The following is a 27,280-nucleotide window of genomic DNA, read 5'->3' as shown; positions in this document are numbered from 1 at the left end:
CTCAAGTGCTGCAGCTCCCATCTCAAATTTCGGCGAGGCTGACGTCCAAGGCGAAGATAGTACCCCACTTTAAAATCCAGGGCGTTGCTCTGAGTGGCCGGCCGGCACATGCAAGGTCCTACCCTAGCCTGCGCCTGGCGCAAAGGCGGGCCAAAAGTTTGGGAGGGCCAGAAAGCGTAACCCCGAGCAGTAGCAACTGGACGACTCGACTCGATTCGCCGCCAGAAGGCACGTTCCCGAGTTCGGCACCGGTGGGGATATTCGATAAGTAATTCGCATGGTTCTGCACTCTGTTGGGTCCAAGACTCCACACCGCAACCCACTACTCATGGTATCCCACCACGTCTGATCAATCCCATCCGCCTACAAATAAGACACCTTTACGCGCTGACGACGACCTTGCTCCTGGTTATCCTGTTCCTGTTCCTGTCCCGTCCAGTCCCGTCCTCGCGTGCTCTGTCAGATTCCCACTTGACCGCCTGTTGCTGCTTACTGTTGTTGTTGTTCGATCCTCATCACATCAAGACCTTCTTCATCATGTCCAGCCTTCCTCCCGTCTACATTGCCTCCGTGGCACGAACCCCCGTTGGATCTTTCCTCGGGTGAGCTTAAACTTGACCTATCCTTGCACCCAGGACAGCGCCGACTGTGCCCGGAGCAGCCCCAGACTGACATTGGCCTGCGTCTGCCCACAGGTCCCTCTCGAGCAAGACCGCTGTCCAGCTGGGCTCTCACGCTATCAAGGGTTGGTGATATGTTCTGTCTGCATTGTTTTCCTCTCCAGCAGCTCCTCCTTGCTGACGCAATCGCACAGCTGCTGTCGAGCGAGTTCCTGAGATCAAGCCCCAGGACGTTGAGGAGGTTTTCTTCGGCAATGTGCTCTCGGCTGGGTAGGCAGCTCTCACGTCTGTCTGTATTGCTCTCCCCATCGAACTGACACCCCCACAGCGTGGGCCAGAACCCTGCCCGTCAGTGCGCCATCAACGCTGGCCTCGACGAGGCCACCGTCGCCACAACGGTGAACAAGGTCTGCGCCTCGGGGCTCAAGGCCATTATTCTGGGCGCCCAGACCATCATGACCGGCAACGCGTCCATCGTTGTGGCTGGTGGCACCGAGTCCATGTCCAACACGCCTCACTACTTGCCTAATCTCCGCACGGGTGTCAAGTACGGTGACGCTGGCCTGATCGACGGCGTGCAGAAGGACGGTCTGAGGGACGCCTACGGCAAGCAGGAGCTCATGGGCATGCAGGGCGAGCTGTGCGCTTCTACCCTCGACATTACCCGTGAGCAGCAGGACGAGTACGCCATCAAGACTTACCAGAAGGCTCAGGCCGCTACCGAGGCCGGCGTCTTCAAATCTGAGATCGCCCCTGTCGAGGTCAGCGGTGGTCGTGGCAAGCCCAATGTCACGATCGACCGTGACGAGGAGGTCAAGAACCTCAACATTGACAGGCTCAAGAGCGCCAGGCCCGTCTTCATCCCCGGCACCGGCACTGTTACCGCTGCCAACGCCTCCCCCATCAACGACGGTGCCTCCGCCGTCGTCCTTGTCTCTGAGGCCAAGCTGAAGGAGCTGGGCATCAAGCCCATTGCAAAGATCCTCGGCTGGGGAGACGCCGCCCATGCGCCTGAGAAGTTCACCACCGCCCCTTCGCTGGCCATCCCCAAGGCCATCAAGCACGCCGGCCTGAAGGCCGACGACATCGATTTCTACGAGATCAACGAGGCCTTCTCTGTCGTTGCCCTGGCCAACATCAAGCTGCTTGGCCTCGACCCCGAGAAGGTCAACGCTTTCGGTGGCTCCGTCGCCATCGGTCACCCTCTCGGCTGCTCTGGCGCCCGTATCATCACCACCCTGACGACAGTGCTGAAGGAGAAGAAGGCCAAGATTGGCTGCGCTGGTATCTGCAACGGCGGTGGTGGCGCTTCTGCCCTCGTCATCGAGAACCTGCAGTAAGCCACTATGAGATGCCTCCCTTTCAAACCTTGCTGCATGGATACAAAGTGATGTCAGCCGAAGAGCCGCTGAGCGCTTATTATCGCGGTACAAATAAAAGGTCCGCGTTTTACTAGCTAGACTTGGGTAATGAAATACAACTGTCTCTGAGTGGGTCTGCCACGCGAGTGGCCAGTGTACATTGGCGTGGATAATGCTTAGGGTGGCCTCGCCCAACCCGGCATTCAGCTGTTATGATAATGGTCCAACTGCTTGGAGATCCACCTGTGAGGCGGTCAACCCTCTGGCAAATACTTCAACAAAGAGAGATAACCAGGCATTTCTGTATCACTTGACTCGTTAGCCAGCCTCAAAACGGAACCACGACTTAATGAGATAACGTTTGTTTCCCCTGCGAGGGTATATATCACTTGACTCGTAAGCCAGCCTCGAAACGGAGCCACGAGTTCACGTTGCAGTTTCTCAGAAGTCATGTCCATTTTGTTCATCAAAGCTGAACGCTCTACCCCGTTAGGGAAACTCAGCGTTCAGATTCACATGCCCACCTCCAACCTATCAAAAGTAAGCCACGTCATCCATCATCTTAGCTTTCTTCTTTGTTGACTAGCAGTCGTCCTCGTCACCCCTGATGATCACATTCCAGTTGTCGTCCAAGAAGATCTGGCCTTTGGTCCAAACCTGGACCTCTGGATCCTGGGATTCGGTACGATCAACAATGCAGTTGAGAATGATGTCGTTGGCACCATCGGCTATGAAGCCGAAGTTGTCAAGCCGAAACAATTGCTGGTGGTCGCTGCACCACCCTGTTGACAATCAATCGATCAGCACTTGAGCAATGTCTCAACATATCTGGCGCCCTTTTCTGATGGCCCCTGGCAAAAAAAATTCCCAGCAGGCTGGGCATATGGTGACAAACATCTGATATAGACATGGCTGACTTACAAATGGCCGATGAGTCTGCGCAGGAGACACGAGCGCAAGATCCGGGACCAGGTTGCAAGCCAGGCCTTCCAGGGAACTGACGCAGGCTCTCTATTCCGTCCTGGATGGCAGACATCTTTGCAGCAGTCCACTCCGGAAAGTCGCAGATCAGGTTACCATCAGTCATGTTATGCTCAGGCTTGAGATGGAACGCCAAGTCCCTGTTTAGGTCAGGATTTTAGTCTGCTTGTTCACTCCACGAATATGGGGCCCAGTGGGGTCGGGTGCTCACATCTTGGGGCGGGGGTAGTCAGGCCAGGTGTTGCTGATGTGCTCCCAAGCATCCTGCACTGTTCCAGTAAGGTTGAAGGCAAGGCTTCCGGGGATCTCGGGTTGGACGGTCCTGCACACACTCTGACTTAGTTCTCGATCATGGCCAATGTAAACAAACCCCTGGGCACTGGGGCCAAGTTCTGTACTGCTTTCCACTTGCACCCCTAACGTATTGCAAGTTTGGAACAGCTTGGGAGTAATTGCTCCATGACAGTGAATGGCTGTGGGAAACCCCCAGGGAAGACGCACCAGGTGAAGTCCACAACGTTATAGCCATCAATTGGGGACAAATTACGCCCAGCCTGTCAACAGTGTTAGTTTTTGATTGCCTTGAAAGCTGCGAAGATCAAAACACAGCCTGGTGATTGGGTTTGAGGGAAGAGGAAATGTGCAAAGTGGCAAATTGAATCTTGTGAGATGCCCAGGTGCTGAGATCATCCGTGGGAGTTCAACGTATGGTGATGAAAGCCTTAAAAATCACTGGGAGGTTGGGTGATGATGCTCCTGTGGAGCAACAGAAGGGAGGAACCACAAAGAGGACTGGAAAGACACCTCAGGGACTTACATTGACGATAATGCCAAATATGGCGAGAGTGATGAAGCATGCAAAGCACTGCATGGTGGCAATCAACCTGATGGCTAGCTTGCTGGGTTGTCTGTGTTTCTTTGAAGGTGGGCAGTATTGAGGACTGTGTCTGTTTTGTCAAGTTTGTGGTGTTGACAAGTTGGGAACGTGTCTGGATTCCAAAGGCAACGTGGGAGTTTTGTGAAAACAAGCTAGGAAAGTATGGTGCCAATCCCTCGCAGCAAACAACCAGCTTCTGGGCACCTAATCAGTCCATGCAACAAATTCTCTCACTTCCATACGCTTTTAGGCAATGCATAGAATTATCCACAGCAATGCACCAAAGACTTCTGTTTACAAAAATCCACCTGAGCATATAATTTCAAGACTGATTCAAGAATCTAAAGAATCACATAGTTAACTATTTTCACCCCCTCAAACCCTAAAAAGAGAAACATGATCATGAAAAGTTAATCATATCACCTAATAATGATTAGCAAAGAACAGTCAGAAACCCCATCAGGGGCATGGTAGTTGAAGCAGGTGAGTGTCAATTGCCTTCTCAAGTTCAGAACAGTGTGATGGAGCAGATGACAGTCTTCATTCTCTCAGAAAATGCCATTGTGGAATCTGTCAGAGTAATTCATTCACCAGGCCCTTTGGTGTGTCCTTGTCTCCATGGATCACATGCAGGACTTTATTATTTCCACTTTGAAGTCATAAAATATCAAGAGCACAGATTTATTGCTTGTAATTGCCCTAGGCTGAATACAGCTACATGGTAGATCAATCTGAGTGAGCTATGGAAAAGCAAGCTTCCTCGGGCTGAGAGTTGTCTCTCTCTGCTGATTCCAGAGGTTGCAGCCTAATTTCTCAACCATCAGAGCGGCTCTGCTGTACTTCTCGAACGGGACTGTAACCAATCTTGGACTGCCCGAAGATGACGTATTGATGGTCTGAAGCACAATGGCAGCAAATTTGTAGTGGCTCCATCATCTTGATTTGATGTGAGCTCTAGAAAACCAGACAAACCCCAATTGCTTGTTGGGGTTTGTGAGAGGAGACTCCAGTTTGTTGTTGACGAACATTGGTGTGTTGAGTGCCCAGGGGGTAAGATTGCCAAGCAGTTAGTGTTCAAGACTGTACCTGCATCACCAAAACGCACATGTGATTGCAGTGACAGGGTGTATGGGTAACTGAGTGCTGGGTGCTGGGTGGCTCATGCTAGCTTTATCGTGGGGCGCGCCCTCAATGTGACTTGACAGGGAAGGTACCTTGTCTTTGTCCCTCCGAGTCATTCTTATCGATAAGGCACCCTGACAGGACCCCGCGACCTCTTCTGGGATTTTTTTCAGAGGAACGCGACCGCGTTTCGAAAATCTTTGCCCAGTCATCATCATCAATCCCCCTTTGACGGCCATAAACAAATTGTTTGTTCTTTAACACCTTGACATTTCATCTGTAGTACGTCCATCAGTATAGCATCGCGGCGTTCCAAGATGCGTTACGTCCTTGTTTCCGGCGGAGTGATCTCTGGTACCGTCCGACCCCTCCCTCCTTTGACAAGGCGATCGCTAACACTGGCCATTAGGCGTGGGGAAGGGCATCATCGCCTCGTCCACCGGTCTGGTTCGTTTGCTATGAGCTCAGCCATCTTAGCATAGGAGATTCTGATAGGACCTTCAACAGCTTCTCAAGACACTTGGATTGAGGGTCAGCTGCGTCAAGATTGACCCCTATGTGTCCGTCGATGCAGGCCTGATGGCCCCTGCCGAGCACGGCGAATGTTTTGTCCTGCAGTCAGGTCCGTGACGCAAACGCCACCTCCAATGAATTGGCTTCGTACTGAGACTTCGATCCAGGTTCCGAAGTCGATTTGGATCTCGGGAACTACGAGAGGTACCTCGCTTTGACCCTGGCCGGCGATAACAATATCACCACCGGCAAGATCTACCAACATGTAATGAGGCCCCGATGCACCTGTGCTCCTCAACTCCTCTGACCGTCATTATCTAGGTCATCCAAAAGGAGCGTCGAGGCGACTACCTCGGAAAGACCGTCCAGATGTATGTGCTCATCAAATACCCCTGTCCGCTCGCGTGCAACGGGAATTCGTGTCCACGAGCCTCTCACCCTAGCCTCGGATCATCACTCCTGGCAAGCTGGCTGACTTTACCAGCGTTCCCCACGTCACAAATGCCATCAAGGACTGGATTAAGCGCGTCGCCAAGGTCCCTGTCGACGGATCGAGCGAGGAACCGGACGTGTGCATCATCGAGCTAGGAGGCACTGTCGGCGATATCGAGAGCATGCCTTTCGTGGAGGCACTGACCCAACTGCGCCATGAAGCCGGACCCAGGAACTTCATGAACATCCATGTCTCATATGTTCCCACCATCCATGGAGAACAGAAGACGAAGCCTACCCAACACGCGGTCAAGTCTGTCCGCAGCTACGGTCTCATTCCCGACCTTGTATGTTACCACGGCTCCTGCGGTCCCAACGTTGCTAACGATGATCAAGGTTGCATGCCGGTGTGAACAACCTCTCGCAGAATCCACTGTCGCGAAGCTGGCACTACATTGCCAGGTCGAGCTCGATCAGATCCTTGTCGTCCGGGACATGCCTACCGTCTACCAGGTCCCTTTGCTCCTCGAGGAACAGAAGATCATCCCTCTTCTCCGCACCAGGCTCAACTTGGACGCTCTGACTGTCGCGCCTGCAAGTGTGTCCACCGGCGCCGAGCTCTGGGAAACGTGGAAGTTTGTGGTCACTCAGCAGCACGAAGCCACTATCGATATTGCACTGGTGGGCAAGTACGTGGAAACACACGACGCCTACTTGTCTGTAGTCAAGTCTCTGGAACACTCTTCGATGCATTTGAGACGGAAGCTCAACCTCATCTGGGTTGATGCCGAGCACCTTGAGGCCCAGGCAAAGTCAACGGATGAGGAGAAGTACAACGAGGCCTGGCACGCAGTACGTACCGCCTCGGGCGTTATCGTCCCGGGAGGTTTCGGAACCCGCGGCACGGAGGGCATGATGCTGGCTTCTAAATTTGCGAGGGAGAATGGCACGCCATTCCTGGGAGTGCGTCGCCCTTAGAACATCCCCTTTACATCCACGACTAACAGTTGTATAGGTTTGCCTGGGCTTCCAAACTGCTGCTATCCAGTACGCTCGCGACGTATGTGGCATGACCGAGGCCAATTCGGAGGAGTTCCACTCCTTGGCCAAGGACTGTGTCGTTGTTTCAATGCCGGAGCTCGACAAGAACAACATGGGAGGCACCATGCGTCTTGGATCCAGGAAGACGATCTTCCAGGAGGGCAGCGACTGGGCCAAGATCCGTTCACTGTACGGTGGCGGTCTGGAAATCGAGGAGAGGCACCGTCACCGCTACGAAATCAACCCTGAGTACATCCACCGTCTGGAGACTGCTGGCTTGCATTTCGTCGGCAAGGACGAGACAGGTCAGCGTATGGAGATCTTCGAGCTTAAGGATCACCCATACTTTGTTGGTAAGCAGTCTTTCTTGTGACCCTTTTATTCTCAAATAATTGCTAACGTCTTGAAAGGCACACAATTCCATGCCGAGTACCAGTCCAAGGTGCTCAACCCAAGCGTAAGTTCCAGTAACAGTCCTATTCTCACGATGTACAGTGTTTCTAACTTAACCACACAGAAACCTTACCTTGGCTTCATTGCCGCCAGTGCTGGGGTTCTCGAAAAGGTCCTGAAAGAGGGACTTGCGCATTCCATGAAGCTCACCAACGGTGTGAATGGTTCTCATCATTTCTGAAGCACGCTTCCGTACCAGGGTAGAGGCTGGGGGAATGGGTCAAATCAAATTTGTTGCAGCGGCGTTGATTACGGCAAGGGGATACACATTGGCGTTATATCACAGGTTACATTTTGGAATGGGCACAGTCCGTAGATGACTAGATTTCCAAACCGTGCATCGGTCTCTTGACTAAATGCTCTGAGGGCTCGCCGGCGTCGTGTTATTGTGGTCTACTATGTAAGGACCAGCAGACCCCGGCACCTGGGCGTTACGAGCAACTTGGGTGCAATGCATATCTATCTTGGTTGTTTTTTGCATGGCATTTGGACAAGCGCTGCTAGGAACGGCACAGGTATATAGAAAGGACAGACTACGCAAGTAAATATACGTATGCATTTTTGAGCATACCTACGCCATTCTACTGCAAGTCGTACCTAGGTAATTTGGACGCATGAGGCAAACAGCTATGTGGATTGGTATGTGCTTGAGGAAACATTTTTTTTCGATATGTCGCCGAATGCGGGCAATCGAAATTGAACTGTCTCAAATGGACTCGACTCGTATGCAGACAAAGGAATGCTGGTGTTGCGAAATGGGACTCGAAGGAACAAAGCGGCGAAGCGATGACAATAAAACGGCTGAGTTCACACTCATCAATACTCGCGGCCCCTTTTATCAACAAGAAAAGCTCAACAAGGCTTTGTTGCGTATTGGTTCAAACAGATGCAATCCAGGAAATTCTCAGGTCCTGGAACGTCCGTACGAGTTATCATACTCAGATGCAATGATACTTACGGGTCTCAAATCTCATTAACAAATCGACGCCGCCACCATAATCATTCCTCTCATCAAATACTCATACGCAATGCCCTCACGCGCCAAGAACGAAGAGTCTGTCCCGCGTGAAGACCTCCCTTATTTCATCGCAGCTACGGCGTCCGGCATACGACGACAGCTCCGGGAGGCAAATATCCCCGCCAGTGGCCTCAAATATGACCTTTACCTTAGACTACGTGCCAATGGGCTCAGGATCTATAATGATACCAGGCACACTCCCGAAAGCTCCGACGACGAATATGATTCTGACGAGGAGGATGCTGGGTCCGATGACGACGGCAGTGATGAGGAGAGCAGCGAAGCTGAACTCGATGAGCCCCCCCCTAGTAGCTACAGGGCCAGAAAGCGCAAGAGAAAAAATGACGAAGGGGACGTAGGAGACGTAGAGGAAGTGGAAAGGGCAGAAGAGGGCATAGAAGAGTTGGAAGTGGCAGGGTCCACGTCTTTGGCCGAAATGCCTGCAGAGTTGCTCATCAACATAATCAGCAATCTCGACGCCGGAGGGGTCTTCAACTTGGTTCTGGCATCACCTGAGCGCTTCCTAGCAGGCAAAGTAGACGCATTCATCCTCGAAGCTGAGGGGCGGAGGAACGCGGCCAACAGGACCGGACTATCGCTCCTGGAGTGGGTGGTGCTGCGGGTTGGCCGCGAGGCCGATTTCCGAGAAGCCCACAGCGACGTGATCCGGTGCGTCGTCGACGCTTACGTGGTGGCATTTCCCAGTGGATCGCCGCGGGATCGCTCGCCAGAGGCCCGCGTGGAGGAGATCATGGTCTACTTGCGCCAAGTCGGCGTCAACCCAGTCCTGGGGTCAGCCGTCCAAAGGGGCGAGGCGGACATGGTGCACCTCCTGATCCTTATGGGCGAGGAGGATGTGAACCAGAGGGTGGACAATCTTCAGCCCTTGGAGCAGGCCACAGTCCTGGCTAACGCAGCCAATCCATGTTTGCTGTCCATGAACCGCCTGCAGGTTGTTTTCGCCCTGCTCGCTGGCGGTGCCGACACCACGTCGACCCGGGACGATTATCCTGCGGAGAAGAATGTCCATCTCTTACAGGATGGCCTCGCTGGCCCGGGCGAGAGTGCGGTTGATGTCCCCGCGGCGAGCCTCGCCAGAGCTAGAGTGCCCCTCAGCGGCGTGGCATTAGCTGCTGAAGAGGCCCGTCTTAGGATTGACCCGGATCGGACCTGGTATGATGAGCCGACAGATCACCCGACGACTTGGCCCATTATCCACAATCCTCGTAAACTCACGGTTCGCCAATTCTTGGGGGACGAAAGGTCGCCCTTCATAGATAAGGCCATCATGGCTTTTACGCTTATTATAACCCGGACCACTAGATATCCTAGTTTTGAAGGGTATCACCCGAGCGCCCCTGATCTCAGTGCGAACGAGCTGGAGGAGGATACTTGATGTGCGAACATATTAAAAAAAAAAAAAATCTTTTTTGGTATCACAACTTTGACTTTCAATAAACATCGAAATCACAAGTAATGGATGGATTCCTTCCTTTCTGAAGCACCACTGGTCGACTCCCCTAGGACATAAAGTCATTAGACCCCAATCGATCACTAATATCTGACCTGAACCTTTCTAAGCTTCGGGCCTCCTGTAAATGTCGAATTGCTGGTGCATTCGCTCCGTTTGCCCAGGCGTGAACTCGTTAGTGCTATATAGCAAAAGGTATTGTTAGTCATTGTAATGTTCATGTTCTGTCACATGCGTTTGGTCTCATGGCCAAGGAACTTACCAAGTATCGTCTGAATAATCCATAAAGTTGTGGATCGGATCCAAGCCGGGCAAGTCGGGGCAAGAGTCTCTTCCAATGGGGCAGCCCACAGTTGAACCTGCCTGCGCTGGCGTATCTTCAACCTGATCGTTCCCAAGCTCACAGGGCCTGCCATGGAAGGTGTGCATCAACCCAAACCAGTGCCCAACCTCGTGGAGAGCAGCGTGGCCCTTATTGGGAGGCGTCGACTCGTTGCGGCTCAGGCCAGGCATTGAATCCCCATTCAACCAGCACCCATCCTGGTAGAAGTACTCAGTACCTTCCTGGGTGACGGTTGGCCAATTGCACTGCCCACTAATGCCGCCATTGAGGTCCGAGAAGAAGTAGACGTTGAGGGCGTCGTAGCCGCCTCGTCGTGTTGCCGTGCGGAAGGCGAGGTATGCGTCAAAGTCGGGAATAAGGATGCTATCATCCGCGTAGAAGCCCTTGCCGGCTACATCATCAACGATTCGCGAAACATTGACCAGTGTTAGGTTGAAGCCGTAGTCAAGAAAGGTAGACTGCAGCACCTCCCACTGGTTTCTTCATTAGCTGTGGAACCCGAGCTTAGCCGGAGGAGTGTTATTACCTGGGCATCAACGATGTCGTCTGTGATTCTGTCCTTGTTTGCCTCCGTGCTGGTGACATGGAAGTAAACGTCGACCGCAGTAGCCGCATCTTGCCGCTTGCTGTACACCGGGAGGGCAGCGTTCAACGGCTCCACCACACCAAGGTCATCGTTGAGGCAATTCAGCGCCAGCACGGGCACACTCAACAAAGAGAGAAATGCTACCGAAGCAGCAGCAGCATGCTTGAACATTTTGCCTTGATCGTTTTCTCGCCGGCTTCAAAAAGAAAAGATCGTACGCGCCCCGTCGGTGATTGATCTTTCTGAGAAAAGTTCAAGTCGCCATCAAATGTCGCTGTTCAGTCAGAGGGGAACCCATGCTGCGTATTTATGCATTCGTTGGAGCCAAGCTGTGGTCCCCATTGAAGAATGAACTGCCACCATGTGGTGCTTGTCGTGAACACGAGGCCCTAAGTGCTTGGCGACCCAGACCGGGGTCCCCAAGACTCCACCGCGATGGCGACGTTGAAGTCTTGGGAGGGAGGGATCAGTATTGAGCTGCCATATTCAGCCACGTTCCGCTGTCGCGCATAACATGTTACCTCGTATGAGTTTGTAGCCGATGATCCGGGGTAGCACCATTGAATTCCCGCCCCTATTATCACACAAACAAGACTGTATACAGCACTGATCTCCTACCTACTTAAATAGGTAATAGAGCAGCACTCTTTACACAAGGCTCTATTTAGTAATTACTGGAAGGCTTCAGCCACATTGTATTTTTTATTTAACTATTTATTTATTCATTATCTTCTTAACTTTTAAACTAACTATTAGCTTATACTTTAAGTATAAAATTAATAATTACTTAATATATACTCTTAAACTTATTTATATATAGAGTTATTAGCTTCCTTTATAAGGCTTCCTTTTCTACTATATTCCTTATATATTATATAAAAGTAAATAAATCCTTAATAATAAAGTAGTATATTTAAAGGAGGAAGATTTAATTCTTAAATATCTAAACTTCTACTTTCTTTATATAGTATTTATCTAATATATAATAAATAAATTTTACTTAACTTTTTAAAAGTTTTAATCTTTTATAAAATTTATATAAAAGGCTTTCTTAAATAGATTTATTATTATAATATTATTATTCTATTAATAGTTATATATTTAAAATAAGAATTATAATATATTTAATTTATCTAATAAAAGTAAATTTAAATAGCTATTAAGTATATTAATAAAGAAGAGTTAGTTTATTAGGTTTTATATTATAAAATTCTTCTTCTTATAGGAGCTATTTTAAGACTATTTTAATCTCACTATATAATTACTTTATTAACTTATTATAATAGATTAACCCTTAAGCTACTTATATTAATAATTTTAATATAATATTATTAGGAGTAATACCTTCTAACCTTATTTATATAGTATAAAGCTTAGCTATATACCTATAAATATATTATATTCTCTTTTTACTATTATTAATACTATATTTCTTTAAACGCTAAGTCTTAAATATTTACCACTATATGAAGGCACCACGTATATTTTATATATATAGGGATTAAAAACGAAACCACTAGTAATTGCTGGAAACACCTGAATCGTCTGCTCCCATATGTCACCGAAGTATCCTCAATGTAGTCAAATTATCACATATGAAAGTCCCAATCTTATGCGGACTCCTTGCACAGATTTTGCCTGCTCGGGTCGAACAATACAGCCCGTCCGATGCCCCCTCTGAATATGAAATGCCCTTTACGCCAACCGCGAACTTCATTAGGCGCCATTTTGGCTCTCCGGTCTGCAGCATGACTGGTGTGTAATTAGGAGGCCCTTGCCAAGAGATCTCCGACCGGGGGGCCAAAAGACCCAGAGGCGGAAGCGTCCAAGAAGGCAGGAAAGGCGGTAACGCAGCCGCAGGTGATACGGATATTGATTTCGAGGGCAGTACAGAGAATCAAATAAATTAAATGTCTGCCTGGTTTCGATCTTAATCCGTATACATTCCAAAGGCGTACCGTCTTTTCACATAGTGGTAAACTTTCAAATACCCAGCATTTAAAGAACATGATACCAGTAGAGTTAAATGGCAGAGACAGCCAGGATCCAACAGGAGTGAAGCTAGTAGTATAGGTTGGTTTATAACGGGACGGTCTGCAAGGTGAAGGATTAAGTGAAATTCTCAGTGCATGAGGTATGAGGCATGGCACGGTGCTTTTCTCCTGGTTCATGACAATGGTGCTGAGGAAGATCCTATGACATGCCTTCAAACCGCCCTCTCGCTTCGATTTCACTTTCCAAGGGTGGATGGTATGGAGAGGATTTCGCATTTTGAGCCTCCGCGAACGTGTTAAAATTCTTAGAAAATTAGGTCTAAGATTTACACTAGAAATCCGGAACATAGTTCCGCAATAGCTTTAACCACACTATATTTTTCCTTTACACTATATAACTATCTTTTAATTTAACTACTTATTTCTTCCTTAATAGTCTAAAATTTATATATAAAATCTTTAATAGCTTTATATATATTCTTATAATCCTTTTAAAAAGAAACTTTAAATCTACTCTTTTCTTTATTTTTATTATATTTTTTTATATTATTAAAAAGTTAATAATTATTAATAATAAAAATATAAACTTAAAAGAGGATAAATTTATTATACTTTTCTTTATTTTTATAAATTACTTTTAAAACTTTTTTAAAAGTTTTAATATTTTATTATAAAAGTTTTAAAGGTAATATATTATAAATTATTTTTTATCTTAAATTCTTTTAAAATTAATAATTATATATTTAAAGAAATAATTTTTAATTAAACTTCCTTTAATATAATTTATTTATATAATAACTATTTTTAAATTTAATTTTATTATATAACTCTTTTATAATATTTTAATTAATATTATTATTAAAATAATACTCTTTAACCTTATTTATATATTATAAAGTTAAAATTATAAATATTTATTATATTATAACTATTATTAATAATATTATATTCTTTTTAAGTACTAAATTTTAAATACTTACTACTATATAAAGGCGCTATATATATCCTTAGATATATATAAAATAGAAGTGAAACTATATAGTTCCGCAATTAGCCATAAATGATATCTTTTACAGTCAGACTTCCCGGTAGCTCTCTTGGTCCTCGAGTGCTAACTCACTTCTAATAAACAGTAGAATCACATGTGCTAAAACTGATCGGCAGAGAAGGGATTTCTGTGACAGCCAACCTCTAAGCAACTCTGGTTTCTAGCACTTGGTATCCGTTCATCGAATTCCAAATGTGACGAAGATCAGTCCTTTTGAGATGGAACATACGGTATATGCTTGATACCGCTTTCTGGTAGACTAGGCACTATTGTTTGGCTCGCTTGATGAGATACTCCTCCCAAACCTTGCCCAGATCAGCAAATGAATAGGCCAAACGCTGCAAGTGGTGCGAACGCCAGAGAACTCAGCGTCATACCCAGGAGAAACTTTCAGGCAGTGTGCTCTTCCAACCCAGGGAGTCGACCAGTAGGGGGAATTTATTTTCCTGATGCCCATGGCTTTCCACTTCCCTTGCTGAGTACGTGCCTCAGCAGGCAGGTACCACTCGCAAGAACTTCCACGTTCAAGCGGCGGCCCGTGTCTACTAAGGTTCCCGGCCCGTCCCCTGCAGCGCACAGACCACCCGCCGGCAACTCCGCGCTAGCCGGTCTGCGTCCGAGGCTCACCCACCAATATCCGGCCCACTCGTGAGAAATTTTCACCCACACCACCCTCAAATCTCTCATTTCCAGTCCCATTTCAACAACAAATGGTCCCGTAGCTCAGCTGGTTAGAGCGTGGTACTAATAATTCCTCAACACGAGGAATCATCGGTGATGCCAAGGTCGCGAGTTCGATCCTCTCCGGGACCATCTGATTCTCTTTTGCCCGGTTTGGGGGCAATGCTTTTTGCCCTGGGGTCTACCGCTGTTCCCGGGCTTGCACTTGCAGTGTGCTCGACTACATGGAGCTTCCACGAGGTGCTTGTGCCCTGGGGGTGTGTCAGCCTCTGGTCACATGAACAAGGTCCGCCAACATAGTCCTGAATGGATGGGTGACTCACTCCAATAAACCATTTCCCGGCTACGTAGAGGGCTCGCAATAGTCAGTCTGGACGAGTCAATAATCTATGGCACCGCTTGATTTGTAACTGTCAACGTAGCGCCCTGAGTACCTAGGTACCAAGCGCCGGACTCGGCTGCCAGCAACAACATTTGAACAACCGCCAAGCTGGGTCGCCACCTCATCCAATACTTCGGATCCCCTGATCTGTCCGAAGGTGTTCCTCGAAGATCGACCAGATATCCATAAAATCACATGTAGGCTGTCGTCTTCCGCGCGAATTTCCGATCTTCTGAAATAAGACCGTCCATGGGGTCCTCAAACGGGCCGCTTCGGTTGCCCTGAAATGGGAAACACCGGAGGCAATGCGGATAAAGTTGTGGACCAGAGCATGATTGATGATGCTGTACGTGCTATGGAAGAAACTCAGCCGCGGGCGCGGAGACTCTCTTGCATTGTCGGGCTCGGTCTTCCAGCTCGGGTCGACAATACGGAATCAATTGATGAGGTCACTAATGCGAGAATGGACGAAGAATAAAACTTGTGCTTGTTGCGCTGTGAGGAGAACTGGGCTGGAGAAAAGGTCACCGAGGCCCAGATCGTTTTGCGAGATGACGGATATGTAGACTAGGCTTGGATTAATGAGGCCGAGATTGACAAGGAAACTCAATCTGACCAGATGATTGACTTTATCAGCGAGACTATGAGGACGACACTATTAGAACCGTTCAGGCTGAAGAAGGAAAGCAGAAACCAAGTCAAGAGCCCAGTCCCCGGCTTGCTAATCTCAACTCTGAGTCTAAAAGAAATTCTCAACAGCCCGAGAGCATTCTCATTTGTGCTCCTTTATTGCGCTCTGTGGGGTCCTCTATCTGCTGGTTTCGCTTCTATTACCCATACGTCCCGGGACATACATGGCGCCTTCATACGGTGTGGGGTCCTCGATACAAGGTGGCGTTGTTCATGTTATTTGCGGCGACGTTCGCGAGGAACTTGGCATCTCCAAACGCTCATGGATTAAGACCACAATGCAAACGAAACACCAGGACACAAGCTTCACATACTCGCACAGCGATCGTCGCGAAGCTCCAGCCCCACCGTCCTGCCCAAGCCCATATACCGGGCGTGCTTACTGAACACGCATCCCCCATTACAAGGAGATCATGACCTCCTCGTCTTCTCCTCCACCGCCCTCTGCCTGATCCGCCTGGCCAGAGAATCCCACGCCCACTTCGACTTAGACCCCGTGGTCTCATCCTCAATCCTGAAGTTGCCCACCGCCCTGAACATCCACCACTTGCGCTGCGCATTCTCCCCGGTGGTGTCGCGCGTGTAGTTGACCAGCCCGAATCGCTTCCTCGCCGGCTTCAGGTCCGAGACCTTGACGTGGCTCACCCGCGGCTTGAGCATGGCGCCCATGTTGGTGATGGCGACCTCGGCATCGGCGGGCGGGTCGTTGAGGAACATGTCGGCCACGTGCTTGGACCGGCGGTATCTGTCCGGCAGGCGCATGTGGATCCAGACCGCCATGGGCGAGGTGAGGTACCAGATCAGCAGGAAGGGTGTGCTGCCGATGACGGCCACTAGGCAGGATGGGTCAGTGATGTGGGCATGCGGATCTGAGGCATTTGCCTGTTGAAAGGGGCCTCTCACGTCCGATGGGTTTCCAAAGCGGCACGTCCGCGGATGCAAATGGTGGTATAATAACCACTGCGAAGAAGCCGAACAAGAAGATTGTTGTCAGCTTCAGGGCGCCGAGGAACATGATCCTAGGCGTTCCCATGTGGTAGACGATCATCCTCTGGGGTATTTCTATATGCTTGTGGTCAGCCTTGGCAGCCCGAGGGGTTGAAGGTGTTGGTGCGCGCTCACCAAACTTGGGCCCCCTGGGTTTCGTGGCGGGTGGCGGCGCGGATGAGGCCCTTCTGATGAACTGCTCACGGCATACTGCACGGGCGACGACAGGGTATCGGGGACAGCATGACGGCGCTGAATTACCCCGAGGGGCTAGCCTAGTCACTAGAGGCCTTAATTGGACCCGTTGTAGGGATATTGAGCGGATCATGGTGAGATTGAGATGGTTGTCGGAGGATGAAATGAGCGCTGAGCTGTGATGGAAAAGTTGTGGTGGCCCAAGCTCCTAACTGTAAATCGTTGCAGTTGGGCTTGCCAATTACACAGCCTCAAGTTTCTGAAGAGTAAGAACAGAACCAACAAGCAGGAAGCTCCACAACTCCTATTATCGGATTTCAATTGAGACGCAGCGTGACTGGGGAATTTCCATGTATACTTTGCAACTTGCATACAACAGTATCATGGGCACCATACTGGCACATCAAGGCCACCCGAGCACTTGGGGGCCGACCCTGGGAACCGAGCAGGGGCACGATGTAGGAAACACTTTAGCATCATTTCATACGTGAGCTGTCAGAGGCCAATCGCCGCCGAATTTGTCTCGTACTACCACAGGCATCCGCCTATTCAATAACTTTGTGCAGGTACTCAAGCCACTGATCGGCACTCCATCCTGAACTGATATCGTTGTTGACCACACCGTTGAAGATAACAGTGGGGCTGACGTGGACCCCGACCAGACGGGCAATCCTGATGGTGATCTTGAGGTCGTTTGTTATGTCGTTTCCCACGTTCAGGCTGCCGTCGTCGGTGGCCTTTTCGGGGATGGCCAGCAGCTTGTACACCTCGTCGGCGCTGACACCGGTGCTATCCGCCGCGAGCTTAGCCAGGCGCTTGTAGGTGGCGTTTCGCGGCTCGTTGACCACATTGACGTCAAAGTACGACTTCTGGTCGTTGAAGAGAGCCTCGCTGAAGGTCCAGAACTTGGACGGGGCAAGCCTGTTGACGGCGAGAGCAGCCTCGTGGACCAATGTTGACGACGGGTGCCAAGGCTGGACCTGCTGGCGGAAGATAACCTGGAGCTTGCTTGCCAGCTTGGGGTCCGCCCGGATCTTGGGAGCAACAGATGTGAGGAAGGTGTTGAAGAGCTCTGTGCGGTGTGAGTACATGGATGACGCTGCCAGGCGGGCGTGCTACGAGGAGCTATACGACTGGTAGTTGCACAGCAGGTCACATACTTGCTGAGAAAGGGCAGACATAGTCCAAGTAAATCTCTATTGTGTGGAGGGGGTCTGCTGCCGATGCCTCTGTGGGTGCCGGAGCAGCCGGGTCGTCGCTGAAGAACAGCAGACGGTGGCCCTTGAGCTTGGGAGGGAGCGCCATGGCTGTGACGGTGTTAGCCGAGCAGATAAGGTCCTTGGTGGGTGGTTTTGAGGGCGAGTACACACTGGAAGTGGGTCTTTTGTTGGCGTTTGAGGGTGCAGTGGAAGGAAGAACTGAGAACCAGGTCAATTGGGGTCTGATGGGTCTTCTATGTAGGATGCCAACTGCAGTACTTATGCACCGTCTGGAAAGGAGCATGACTTCATGGTGATAAATGGCGTAATCCGAGCAGTGGTGAGCAAGCTCGTGGTGGGGTTGAAGACGGGGAGAGCTGGAGGGCCCAAGGGTACAACCCTCCTCATCTTGGATCGCCACCCCCCACCCTGCATTCTGCACCTCTTCGGCACCCACCCTCGCGAACGTGACGCGCCATCCCTGCCCCCAGTGTTGCAAGGGTCTGCACCACCCCGCGATCCGATAACCGATTCATGCCTCTTATCAGCCCTGCGGTGACGGAGCCCCGCGAAGAATTTCTTTTTGATCTTCCTCTGGCGACAGCCCTGCCACCTCTGGACTCCAGACATAGGACATTGGACACTGGCCTTTGTCCCATCTCTCGCCATGCCTTACCAAACCCTGACCGGCAACTCGTGCTACACGAGCGCCGAGGCCCAGAAGCTCCTGGAGCGCATCAACAAGCAGACCGATGCCAAGCTTCAGTCCATCCAGGGCAACTGGCTGTACTATGTCGACCTGAGGAAGGACCAGGTCGGTCTCGACAAGGTCCAGCAGTTGCTCCAGCTCAGCAACGCCTCGGCTCCCGCTGCTGCATCACAGTCCGAGAATGCCGTGACCTTCTACATCACTCCTCGCAACATCTCGCCATGGAGTTCCAAGGCCACCAGCATCGCCCACGTCTGTGGCCTCAAGGACCAGGTGCACCGCGTCGAAAGGGGTCGGGTCGTCACCATCCAGTACGAGAGCTCGAGCAACACAGGCGCTGATATCCCCTTCCGCGATGTCATCCACGATCGAATGACCGAGACCCTCGCCACCGAGCAGCCCTCCCTGGATGCCATGTTTGCTGAGCGCGAACGTGCTCCTCTTGTCGTCGTCGACATCTTCGCCGACGATAGCCGTGGGCCTCTGGCAATCCTTGACGACTACAATAAGAAGATGGGGCTTGCATTGAGTTCCGAGGAGATGGAGTACTTGGTGGACTCATACACTCGGCTGGGCAGGCCTCCACACGATGTGGAACTGTTCATGTTCGCCCAGGTCAACTCGGAGTATGTCTTCCAAGGCAGCCGTGATTTTGTTCCTCTTCGGTGCGGGTGACAAGTGTCAGGCAACCCGCACCCGAACGACTCGTCTCTCTTTTCAGTACTGTTTCTGACTGTCGGTCCCACACAGACATTGTCGCCACAAGGTCTTCAATGCAGCCTGGACCATCGACGGCAAGCCCATGGGCAAGAGCCTGTTCGAGATGATCAAGAATACCCACAAGAAGACCCCTGATTACACCGTCTCTGCCTACAGCGACAACGCCGCCGTTCTCGAAGGAGATCTCTCCAACTTCTGGGCGCCAGACTACTCTACGGGCACGTGGAAGCTCTCCAACGAAGTGATCCACCCCCTGATCAAGGTGGAGACACACAACCATCCTACTGCCATTTCGCCTTTCCCTGGTGCCGCCACTGGTTCGGGAGGCGAGATCAGGGTATGATGCCTTCACTTTCACCCGCGTGCTCTCCATCTTCTGGCTGCGAATAATAACATGTGATGGACGGATGGAAACAAGTGTTTCCGACTTTTCTTTTCTCCAAGTAGTGTCCCGTCAGTTGCGGTCGTGTACTGACCAGGTTCATGTAGGACGAAGGAGCTGTTGGGAGAGGTTCGACCCCCAAGGCGGGTTTGTGTGGCTTCTGGGTTTCGGATCTGCTCATCCCCGGCAGAAAAGAGCCATGGGAGGTGGATATTGGACGGCCTAGTCACTACGCCAGCAGTCTCGACATTATGCTGGAAGCGCCAATCGGCTCTGCACGGTTCAACAACGAATTCGGTCGGCCATGTCTGACCGGAACCTTCAGGACTCTGCTCACAAACACCGAGGGTGAACATTCCAACAACAACAACGAGTGGAGAGGATACCATAAGCCAATCATGATTGCTGGTGGCATTGGGTCTGTCAGGCCACAGCATGCCCTGAAGAATGAGGCTGATGTGCTCGACGGCGCCCACGTCATCGTTCTTGGAGGGCCTGCGATGCTCATTGGACTTGGAGGAGGTGCTGCCTCGAGCGCTGTAGGTGGCAGCAACGCGGATCTCGACTTTGACTCTGTGCAACGAGGCAACCCTGAGATGGAGCGCCGGGCTCAGATGGTCATCAACACTTGTGTTGCTCTCGGTGCCAACAACCCTATTGCTATGATTCACGACGTCGGCGCTGGCGGTCTTTCAAACGCGCTTCCCGAGCTGGTCAAGGATGCCGGCTTCGGTGGCAAGTTCGAACTACGACAGGTTGAGAGCGCTGACAACAGCATGAGCCCATTGCAGATCTGGTGTAACGAGGCACAGGAGCGATATGTGCTGCTGGTCAACAGGGACAACATGAACCGCTTCCAGGTCATCTGCGGTAAGTTAATGGCATGACAGCCGCTGTGAAACTGACGACTAACTTCGTAAAAAGAGCGCGAGCGTTGCGGTTACTCCAATGTCGGAAACGTTGTTGCCAAAGATCACAACGGTGCCTCCAGATTGGTCCTGCAGGACCGTGAGTCTAGGGAGTACCCTGTGCCAATTGATCTGCCCATGGATGCTCTGTTCCCTCCAGGCCGCCGTCAAGAGCGCGTGGTTGAAAGTATCAAGGCCCCATTGGTTCCCTTCGATGCTGCCACCAGTATATCAGAGAAGTACAACCTGTCGGACAAGACAGAAGTAATCACCAAGGCCACCGAGCTTGTTTTCTCTCTCCCTTCGGTTGGATCGAAGATGTTCTTGATCACCATAGCAGACAGGGTAAGAAAGCCTTCCTTCCGAAAGGATATACACGTTTGTACTGACTCATCTCGCAGACTGTTGGTGGATTGACAGTGCAAGACCAACTGGTCGGTCCATGGCAGACGCCTGTGGCAGATGTTGCCGTGACTCTCGGCTCATTTGGATTTGAGAACAACCGTCATGGTGAAGCAATGGCAATGGGAGAAAAGCCAACGCTTGCCCTTATCTCTGCGGCCGCTTCCGCGCGGATGGCTGTCGTCGAAAGTCTGATGAACCTCGGCGCTGCGCATATCAAGGCCGCCGCAAATGTTCGAGGCGATCTGCGACGTGTCAAACTGTCTGCCAACTGGATGGCCGCTGTCAACCACCCTGGTGAGGGCGCTGCGCTGTTCGAGGCTGTCAAGGCCATCGGTATGGAGCTCTGTCCTGAACTTAACATCTCCATTCCGGTCGGCAAGGACTCGACCTCGATGAAGGCATCCTGGAAGGACGAGAGCGGAGAGTCCAAGAGTGTGACAGCCCCAGTGTCTGTTGTCATCTCTGCTTTCACGCCTGTCGAAGATGTTCGCAGCACTTGGACGCCACAACTGCGGCGCGTCGAGGAAGTGGGCGACTCTGTCCTCATGTTCGTCGATCTCGCCGGTGGTCGCACAGCCATGGGAGGTTCTGCTTTGGCCCAGACCATGGGTCAACTTGGCAATGAGGCGCCCGATGTCCACGACCCTAGGCTGATCGTGGATTACTTCGATGCCCTGTCGCAGCTTCACGAAGAGGATATTGTCCTGGCGTACCATGACCGCTCTGATGGTGGCCTGCTTACCACCGTCGCGGAAATGATGTTTGCCGGTCGCTGTGCAGCTGACATCTCGATCGATGATATTGCCAAGTCACCATCAACTTCGCATATCCTTGAGGCTCTGTTTAACGAGGAGCTCGGCGCCGTCTTCCAGATTCGGAAATCGGATGAGAAGAGATTCCTGCGTTGTTTCGCAACTTGTGGGCCACCTCCGGGTTTGATCAAGAAGATTGGCTACGTCCGGCCAACGGCCAAACAGTCCTTGTCTGTGAAGTATGGCATGACACCGCTCGTCGACCTGGACCGGGCCCAGATGCAGCAGTGGTGGTCGACAACTTCGTACGAGATGCAGAAGCTCCGAGACAACCCGGCATGCGCCGAGTCCGAGTTTGCCTCCCTGGCCGATGCCAAGGATCCAGGACTGTCATACAAGTTGAAATTCGACCCTGCCGATGCCAGCCTGCCGGCGCTCACAAACCTCAAGTCCCTGGTCACACAACGCCCACGCGTTGCCATCCTGCGAGAGCAAGGTGTCAACGGCCACGCCGAGATGGCCTTTGCCTTCCGCGCCGCAGGCTTCGATGCGGTGGACATCCACATGACGGACATCCTGTCGGGCTTCTCGCTCGATGGATTCCGCGGGCTGGCGGCGTGCGGCGGCTTCTCATACGGCGACGTGCTCGGCGCCGGCCAGGGATGGGCCAAGTCGATCCTCATGCACGACAACGCGCGCAAGACGTTCGAGGCCTTCTTCCGGCGGCCCGACACCTTCTCCCTGGGCGTGTGCAACGGCTGCCAGATGCTGTCGCGGCTCAAGGAGCTCATCCCGGGCACGGACCACTGGCCCGCCTTCGTGGAGAACACGAGCCAGCAGTTCGAGGCGAGGTACAGCATGGTGGCGGTCCGGGAAGACGACAACAGCGTCTTCCTCTCGGGCATGGGCGGATCTCTGCTGCCCATCGTCGTCTCGCACGGCGAGGGCCGGGCCGAGTTTGCGTCGCCCGCCGGGCTGGAGGCTTGCACGCGCGAGGCCGGGCTCGCCCCGCTCCGCTACACAGACAACTACGGCAAGGTCACCGAGGCGTACCCCTTCAACCCCAACGGCAGCCCTCAGGGCATCGCCGGTGTGAGGAGCAGGGACGGCAGGGTGCTGGCTATGATGCCGCACCCGGAGAGGACCATCATGGCAGACGTGGCGAGCTGGGCGCCGAAGGAGGAGGTTGACCGGTGGGGCCAGTTCGGGCCGTGGTTGAGGATGTTCAGGAATGCCAGGAAGTGGGTCGGTTGATGTATTGCTTTTCTGGAGTTATCAAAAGAAAATTATAAAAAGAGGGCGGAAATGGAATGCATTCATATTTTATAGACATTTACCACGGGTGGTCCGCTCAATGCACACTTTACAGGAAGCCGTCAGATCAGTTCACAGTGCTCAGAGTCGAATTGCTTTGCAGTCAAGAAGCCCGGACATCGTACGTATCCGTATGTATGTATGTATCGTGGTCTCATTTATTCATGCCTTATTCACACGCACGCCGAGGTATCTCATGCTATCCCTTTTCTAGCACAGCCCCTTCAAGTCTATATTGAATACATAGTCTCCAGGATGTGAAGTTCCTCAATTCCGATGTCACTACTGGGCGCTGGGCCCAGCAGCCAGCCTTTCAAACTTGTCCAACACGTCCTTGTCCACGTTGACCACCCAGTTCTCCCTAAAGGCCGCCTCGCCGCCGGCCCTCTGTACCAAGCCCTGCAGCCTCTCGGTGACGAACCCGTACGTGCGCAGGGCATGCACGGGGTCCCTCGCCACGTGGGCAGCCTCCGCGTTCTCGAGCGGAGTGCTCTCCTCGGCCTGAGGCGGCCCGTCCCAGAAAAGCCCGTCCTCGCCGAGGGCGTTGCCGTCGTGGCACTCGAGCACGACCGAGGGCCACATGGTGAAGTAGTCCTGGAGGCTGGAGCAGACGAGGTCCTGGACGGGCTGGGGCAGCTCGCACAGGCGCGTGAGGGCGAGGCACGACAGCTTCTGGCGCTCGATGTCGGCCATGCTGTCGAACGAGCCGAACCACTGGGCCGAGAGCCACGGCCACACCTGCGTCATGTCGCCGCCGACGGTGGAGATGGCGTTGATCAGCAGGGCCGGGTCCGCGAGCGCGATGCGCGCCAGGGTGCTGAAGTAGGCCAGCTTGTGGGACCACTCCAGCGCCTCCTTGCTCGCCGCGTTGGGCCCCGTCAGCTGCGAGCGCTCCCAGTCGGTGTGGATGCGCTGCAGCATGAGCGGGATGACGCCGAGCTCTATGAGGTCATTTACTATCACAGACACGCCGTTGGAGCCGCCGAGCTCGGATGCCGCGATGAACATGAGCTCCATCTTCCTGTAGCTGGTTAGGACGTCGGCACCCCGGCTCCGGCCGGATGCTTGTAGAGGTGCTACGAGCGCCTCCAACGTGGTTCTTCGCAGGTTGTCCGACAACACGGCCTCGGGAGCCAGAATGATATATGCGTGGAGGATGTCGTATGCCGACTCGGCCAACTGAGGCTCGTGATCCAGAAGAGGAAGTATCAGAGGCTGAAGGCTGACCAAGTCTGCTGACAATGGAGAGGTGCTCTGAGTGATGAGCGACCTCCATAGATCCACGATGTCTTCGAGGAATGCCTGACTTGCATTGTCGTGCATACACTGGTTGATGATGGGGAGCATAGCTTGCTGATAGCGTTGCGACTCAGCTCCTATCGAGTTCACCAATGCTGCCAGGACCCCAATGATGGCAGCCTTAACCATATACGCATCCCCGGAAGCCTCCCACAGAGCCGGCAGCGCAGCCATGATGGGATCAGCAAAGGGCAGTACGTGCTCCTCCATCCTCTGTATGCACACGCGAAGGGTTTCGAAGAGCGCCTGCTTGGTGTCCTCGAGAACGGCTTCTTGGAGCAGGTTGATGAGTTGAGGGAGAAAATCGGGCGCGAATTTTGCAAACACTTCGCCCTGGAACCCGAAGTCATCGGCGACTTCTTTCAACTGCCTCGCCGCGGTGAGACGGACAACCTCGTCATTGATCTCGTCCTTGTCGTTCAGGAGGTGACGGTAGATCTCAAAGATTAGTGGCCGACTTGCGTTGGCGATCTTGACCGGAACCCAAATACTGATCAGGATGGCGATCCTGCGTCGCAAGACCTTGGCCAAGGGGCCGGTGAATTGTGCATCTTGCACAAGTGTCGTCGCGAGAAGGTTGTCGAAGTCGAAGGCTTCCGAGATATTAGGCGCAGCTGCGCCCATGGCGGTATAGATTGCCTCCTTGGTTATGACGTCTGAGTCGGCGCTTGTCGCCTGTTGAAAATAAGACAACAGTGGCGGTGTCAGAAGCTGTTTGTAATGCACGAGCAGTTCCAAGAAGACTCGTTCAGAGCATGGCCTCACAGCAAACTGCCAACCATCGCCCAAGTACTGCTCGGTAGACTCAAACTCCTCCGGATCGGTCTCCCAGGCCTCGAGATCAGCTTGCCGGAAGATTAATAGCTTCGTGATGATGACATTGACGATTTGCATAACAAGTTCATCCTTGAGCAGCTCGTTCTTGATCGTTTGGACGGCCCTGTCCTTCTGTTCCAGAAACTCCTTGCTAAGGTATTTGAAGGTCTGGACTGGTTTCCAGACAATAGCAACACAGCTCTTGACCAGAAGCAACCCCTTGAGGGCCAGCTTCTCGAGCAGTGGGCCCTCGACCTTGGATTTGGCGCCTGGTCCGTCTGTACTCGTTGTCTGTCTCAGCCCACCAGATTTGTCGAAGACCTCGGCAAATTTGGTGACGAGATCCCAGTATGCAAGTACAAGAGGGATGGAATTGGTCAGTAGGGGGAAGCTGGCGGGATGTGTTTCTGACATCTCGACGTGCAACTTTGTGAACTGGAGAAGGTGCTTCCCCACGACGTCTTGGTAAGGAGCAGGCACGGCGGAATCGTGGCTCACGTATCCCAGGAATTGGCCAAAGTGGTTCTGAGTGACGGACCAGTACTCGACGACGACCTTATCCTTCACCGGGTTCTCGTAGCCGAGGATTAGCAAGCGCCGTAGGATCTTTGCTGCCAGCAGGCTGCTCTGCATGGCCAGATCTGCGTCGTCCTCGTCGCCACGTCCATTCGCCAGCCATTCTGTCCACAGGGCGGTTCTCTCTGTATATATCTCGCCGAGGACGTAGACAATCTCGGGTGTGACGGACTGGAGGGCGGTCTGGGACCTCCGCATCCTAGCGGTGCCGAGTTCCTTCACAACACGGAGGAGGATGACCAGGGCGCCGCCCAGGAGTATCTGGTCGCCGTTTTTGTAGGTCCTCAGCAGGTCGATGATGCTTGGGAGGGCCTCGGGCCATGAGTCTGGGTAGTCTATGCGGAGAACCTTTGCAGTAGCGAGGGCGTTGTGCAGCGCAAAGGCTCTGTCCTCCTCACCCAAGGTTCCCTGGAACAGCCTTGATCTCATGAGAGCCTTGTCGTTTGGGCTCATTGCGTTCTTGGCAACGTGTCGCCAGTACTTGTCGATACCATTCTTGATCTGTATTATGGCGAGGAAGCGTATCTCTCGGGGGATGGACTTGTCGAGGAAGATGGTCTGTGAGGGACAGCAGGGACAGCTGGGTCAGCCGGTCGGCCAGGAGGCAGGGCAGGACAAGGTGAAGGAACAGCTGCATACCTGCAAGGAGGGGAAGTAGCCCTGCTGGGTCTCCCAGGTGCTGAGCTGTTTGCCGGCGGCCTGCCTCTGGCTGTTGTCCATGGAGGTGGCAGCCTCGAGTGCCTTGCACAGCTCCTGCATGGTGAGGGGGCTGGCCTCGCCGGGCACCTCGATCGCGAAGCTCATGTTGCCGGGCACTCTGGCACTGGACTGGCTTTCAGGGCGTCAAAGTGTCACGGTTGCAACAAGGGGCGAGCGACAGTGGCACAAATGATGTCAGGTGAAGACGCGGAGAGAAACGACGCGACGACAAAAAGATGGAGGGGTCGCCGGAGGGACACCTTGTGTACTGTGGTACCGTACCTACCCCTGTTCTGGGGCCGCAACCGAGCGTTAAGTACTAAGTACCGTGTACACGTGGTGGCGGGTCGCTCTTTCAGGGGCCCTGGTCGGAGGTTGTCCACCTACCTGGGCAACACCGCTTATTAGGCAGTTCAACGTCCAACGTTTCTCTAACGATAATGGCCAGGATGCATCCCCTACAATCGTTCCCAAAGTGCTCAAGTGACTAATAATTCCATCCTGTTGGAACAACAACATTACAAAACACACATTATGGATTTAACATACTCCTCATGTTGGCCATTTCCTTGCCGAAAATGCTTTAATTAATCTCGCAATCACTGATCTGATCATTTGGCTGTGATCCTGTAAGGTACTCAAGTATACTAACTAATTGCCAGTCAAGTCCGAGGTCTGATAACATCTAATAACATGTCGCCACCAC

The 27,280-nt window shown here is 52.1% G+C and overlaps 9 protein-coding genes across 9 annotated transcripts; 4 read left to right on the top strand and 5 right to left on the bottom strand.

Annotated features, from left to right (window-relative positions):
- Nucleotides 1-182: 182 nt before the first annotated feature.
- Nucleotides 183-2,364, top strand: KVR01_010225 (acetyl-CoA C-acetyltransferase). Its single transcript, XM_044793734.1, has 4 exons — nucleotides 183-602; nucleotides 696-745; nucleotides 815-890; nucleotides 949-2,364. Exons 1-4 carry the CDS (start codon nucleotides 538-540, stop codon nucleotides 1,958-1,960), a joined length of 1,203 nt encoding a protein of 400 aa, XP_044640384.1. The 5' UTR covers nucleotides 183-537; the 3' UTR covers nucleotides 1,961-2,364.
- A 199-nt stretch (nucleotides 2,365-2,563) lies between these two features.
- Nucleotides 2,564-3,839, bottom strand: KVR01_010717 (uncharacterized protein; the record flags this gene model as incomplete). Its single annotated transcript, XM_044789224.1, has 5 exons — nucleotides 3,780-3,839; nucleotides 3,464-3,516; nucleotides 3,174-3,284; nucleotides 2,903-3,102; nucleotides 2,564-2,763 (listed from the first exon to the last, which is right to left on the bottom strand). The coding sequence occupies exons 1-5, from the start codon at nucleotides 3,831-3,833 to the stop codon at nucleotides 2,564-2,566; spliced, it is 618 nt and encodes a 205-aa protein (XP_044640876.1). The 5' UTR covers nucleotides 3,834-3,839.
- Nucleotides 3,840-5,152: 1,313 nt separating this feature from the next.
- KVR01_010167 (uncharacterized protein) lies at nucleotides 5,153-7,968 on the top strand. The gene is made up of 10 exons (XM_044786600.1): nucleotides 5,153-5,315; nucleotides 5,371-5,408; nucleotides 5,469-5,583; nucleotides 5,642-5,739; nucleotides 5,796-5,845; nucleotides 5,959-6,253; nucleotides 6,303-6,869; nucleotides 6,922-7,300; nucleotides 7,358-7,404; nucleotides 7,465-7,968. The coding sequence occupies exons 1-10, from the start codon at nucleotides 5,279-5,281 to the stop codon at nucleotides 7,579-7,581; spliced, it is 1,743 nt and encodes a 580-aa protein (XP_044640326.1). The 5' UTR covers nucleotides 5,153-5,278; the 3' UTR covers nucleotides 7,582-7,968.
- A 460-nt stretch (nucleotides 7,969-8,428) lies between these two features.
- Nucleotides 8,429-9,814, top strand: KVR01_010281 (uncharacterized protein; the record flags this gene model as incomplete). Its single annotated transcript, XM_044789600.1, has 1 exon — nucleotides 8,429-9,814. One exon carries the CDS (start codon nucleotides 8,429-8,431, stop codon nucleotides 9,812-9,814), a length of 1,386 nt encoding a protein of 461 aa, XP_044640440.1.
- A 90-nt stretch (nucleotides 9,815-9,904) lies between these two features.
- KVR01_010386 (uncharacterized protein) lies at nucleotides 9,905-11,076 on the bottom strand. The gene is made up of 3 exons (XM_044788069.1): nucleotides 10,759-11,076; nucleotides 10,152-10,705; nucleotides 9,905-10,070 (listed from the first exon to the last, which is right to left on the bottom strand). The coding sequence occupies exons 1-3, from the start codon at nucleotides 10,987-10,989 to the stop codon at nucleotides 9,995-9,997; spliced, it is 861 nt and encodes a 286-aa protein (XP_044640545.1). The 5' UTR covers nucleotides 10,990-11,076; the 3' UTR covers nucleotides 9,905-9,994.
- Nucleotides 11,077-16,024: 4,948 nt separating this feature from the next.
- On the bottom strand, nucleotides 16,025-16,928 carry KVR01_010265 (uncharacterized protein; the record flags this gene model as incomplete). The annotated part of the gene is made up of 3 exons (XM_044790689.1): nucleotides 16,025-16,446; nucleotides 16,517-16,675; nucleotides 16,736-16,928. The coding sequence occupies 3 exons, from the start codon at nucleotides 16,926-16,928 to the stop codon at nucleotides 16,025-16,027; spliced, it is 774 nt and encodes a 257-aa protein (XP_044640424.1).
- Nucleotides 16,929-17,340: 412 nt separating this feature from the next.
- On the bottom strand, nucleotides 17,341-18,100 carry KVR01_010586 (uncharacterized protein; the record flags this gene model as incomplete). Its single annotated transcript, XM_044783772.1, has 2 exons — nucleotides 17,341-17,867; nucleotides 17,956-18,100. The coding sequence occupies 2 exons, from the start codon at nucleotides 18,098-18,100 to the stop codon at nucleotides 17,341-17,343; spliced, it is 672 nt and encodes a 223-aa protein (XP_044640745.1).
- A 399-nt stretch (nucleotides 18,101-18,499) lies between these two features.
- On the top strand, nucleotides 18,500-23,242 carry KVR01_010235 (phosphoribosylformylglycinamidine synthase). Its single transcript, XM_044793641.1, has 5 exons — nucleotides 18,500-19,329; nucleotides 19,454-19,760; nucleotides 19,913-20,675; nucleotides 20,730-21,058; nucleotides 21,115-23,242. The coding sequence occupies exons 1-5, from the start codon at nucleotides 18,662-18,664 to the stop codon at nucleotides 23,122-23,124; spliced, it is 4,077 nt and encodes a 1,358-aa protein (XP_044640394.1). The 5' UTR covers nucleotides 18,500-18,661; the 3' UTR covers nucleotides 23,125-23,242.
- An 80-nt stretch (nucleotides 23,243-23,322) lies between these two features.
- Nucleotides 23,323-26,832, bottom strand: KVR01_010247 (uncharacterized protein). The gene is made up of 2 exons (XM_044782550.1): nucleotides 26,515-26,832; nucleotides 23,323-26,433 (listed from the first exon to the last, which is right to left on the bottom strand). Exons 1-2 carry the CDS (start codon nucleotides 26,677-26,679, stop codon nucleotides 23,467-23,469), a joined length of 3,132 nt encoding a protein of 1,043 aa, XP_044640406.1. The 5' UTR covers nucleotides 26,680-26,832; the 3' UTR covers nucleotides 23,323-23,466.
- Between the last annotated feature and the right edge of the window lie 448 nt (nucleotides 26,833-27,280).

The sequence above is a fragment of the Diaporthe batatas genome (genome assembly GCF_019321695.1).
Source record: "Diaporthe batatas strain CRI 302-4 chromosome Unknown Contig00013, whole genome shotgun sequence".
NCBI lineage: Eukaryota > Fungi > Ascomycota > Sordariomycetes > Diaporthales > Diaporthaceae > Diaporthe > Diaporthe batatas.
Note: the sequence above shows the minus strand (reverse complement) of the source record. Positions and strands in the feature narration are given on the sequence as shown.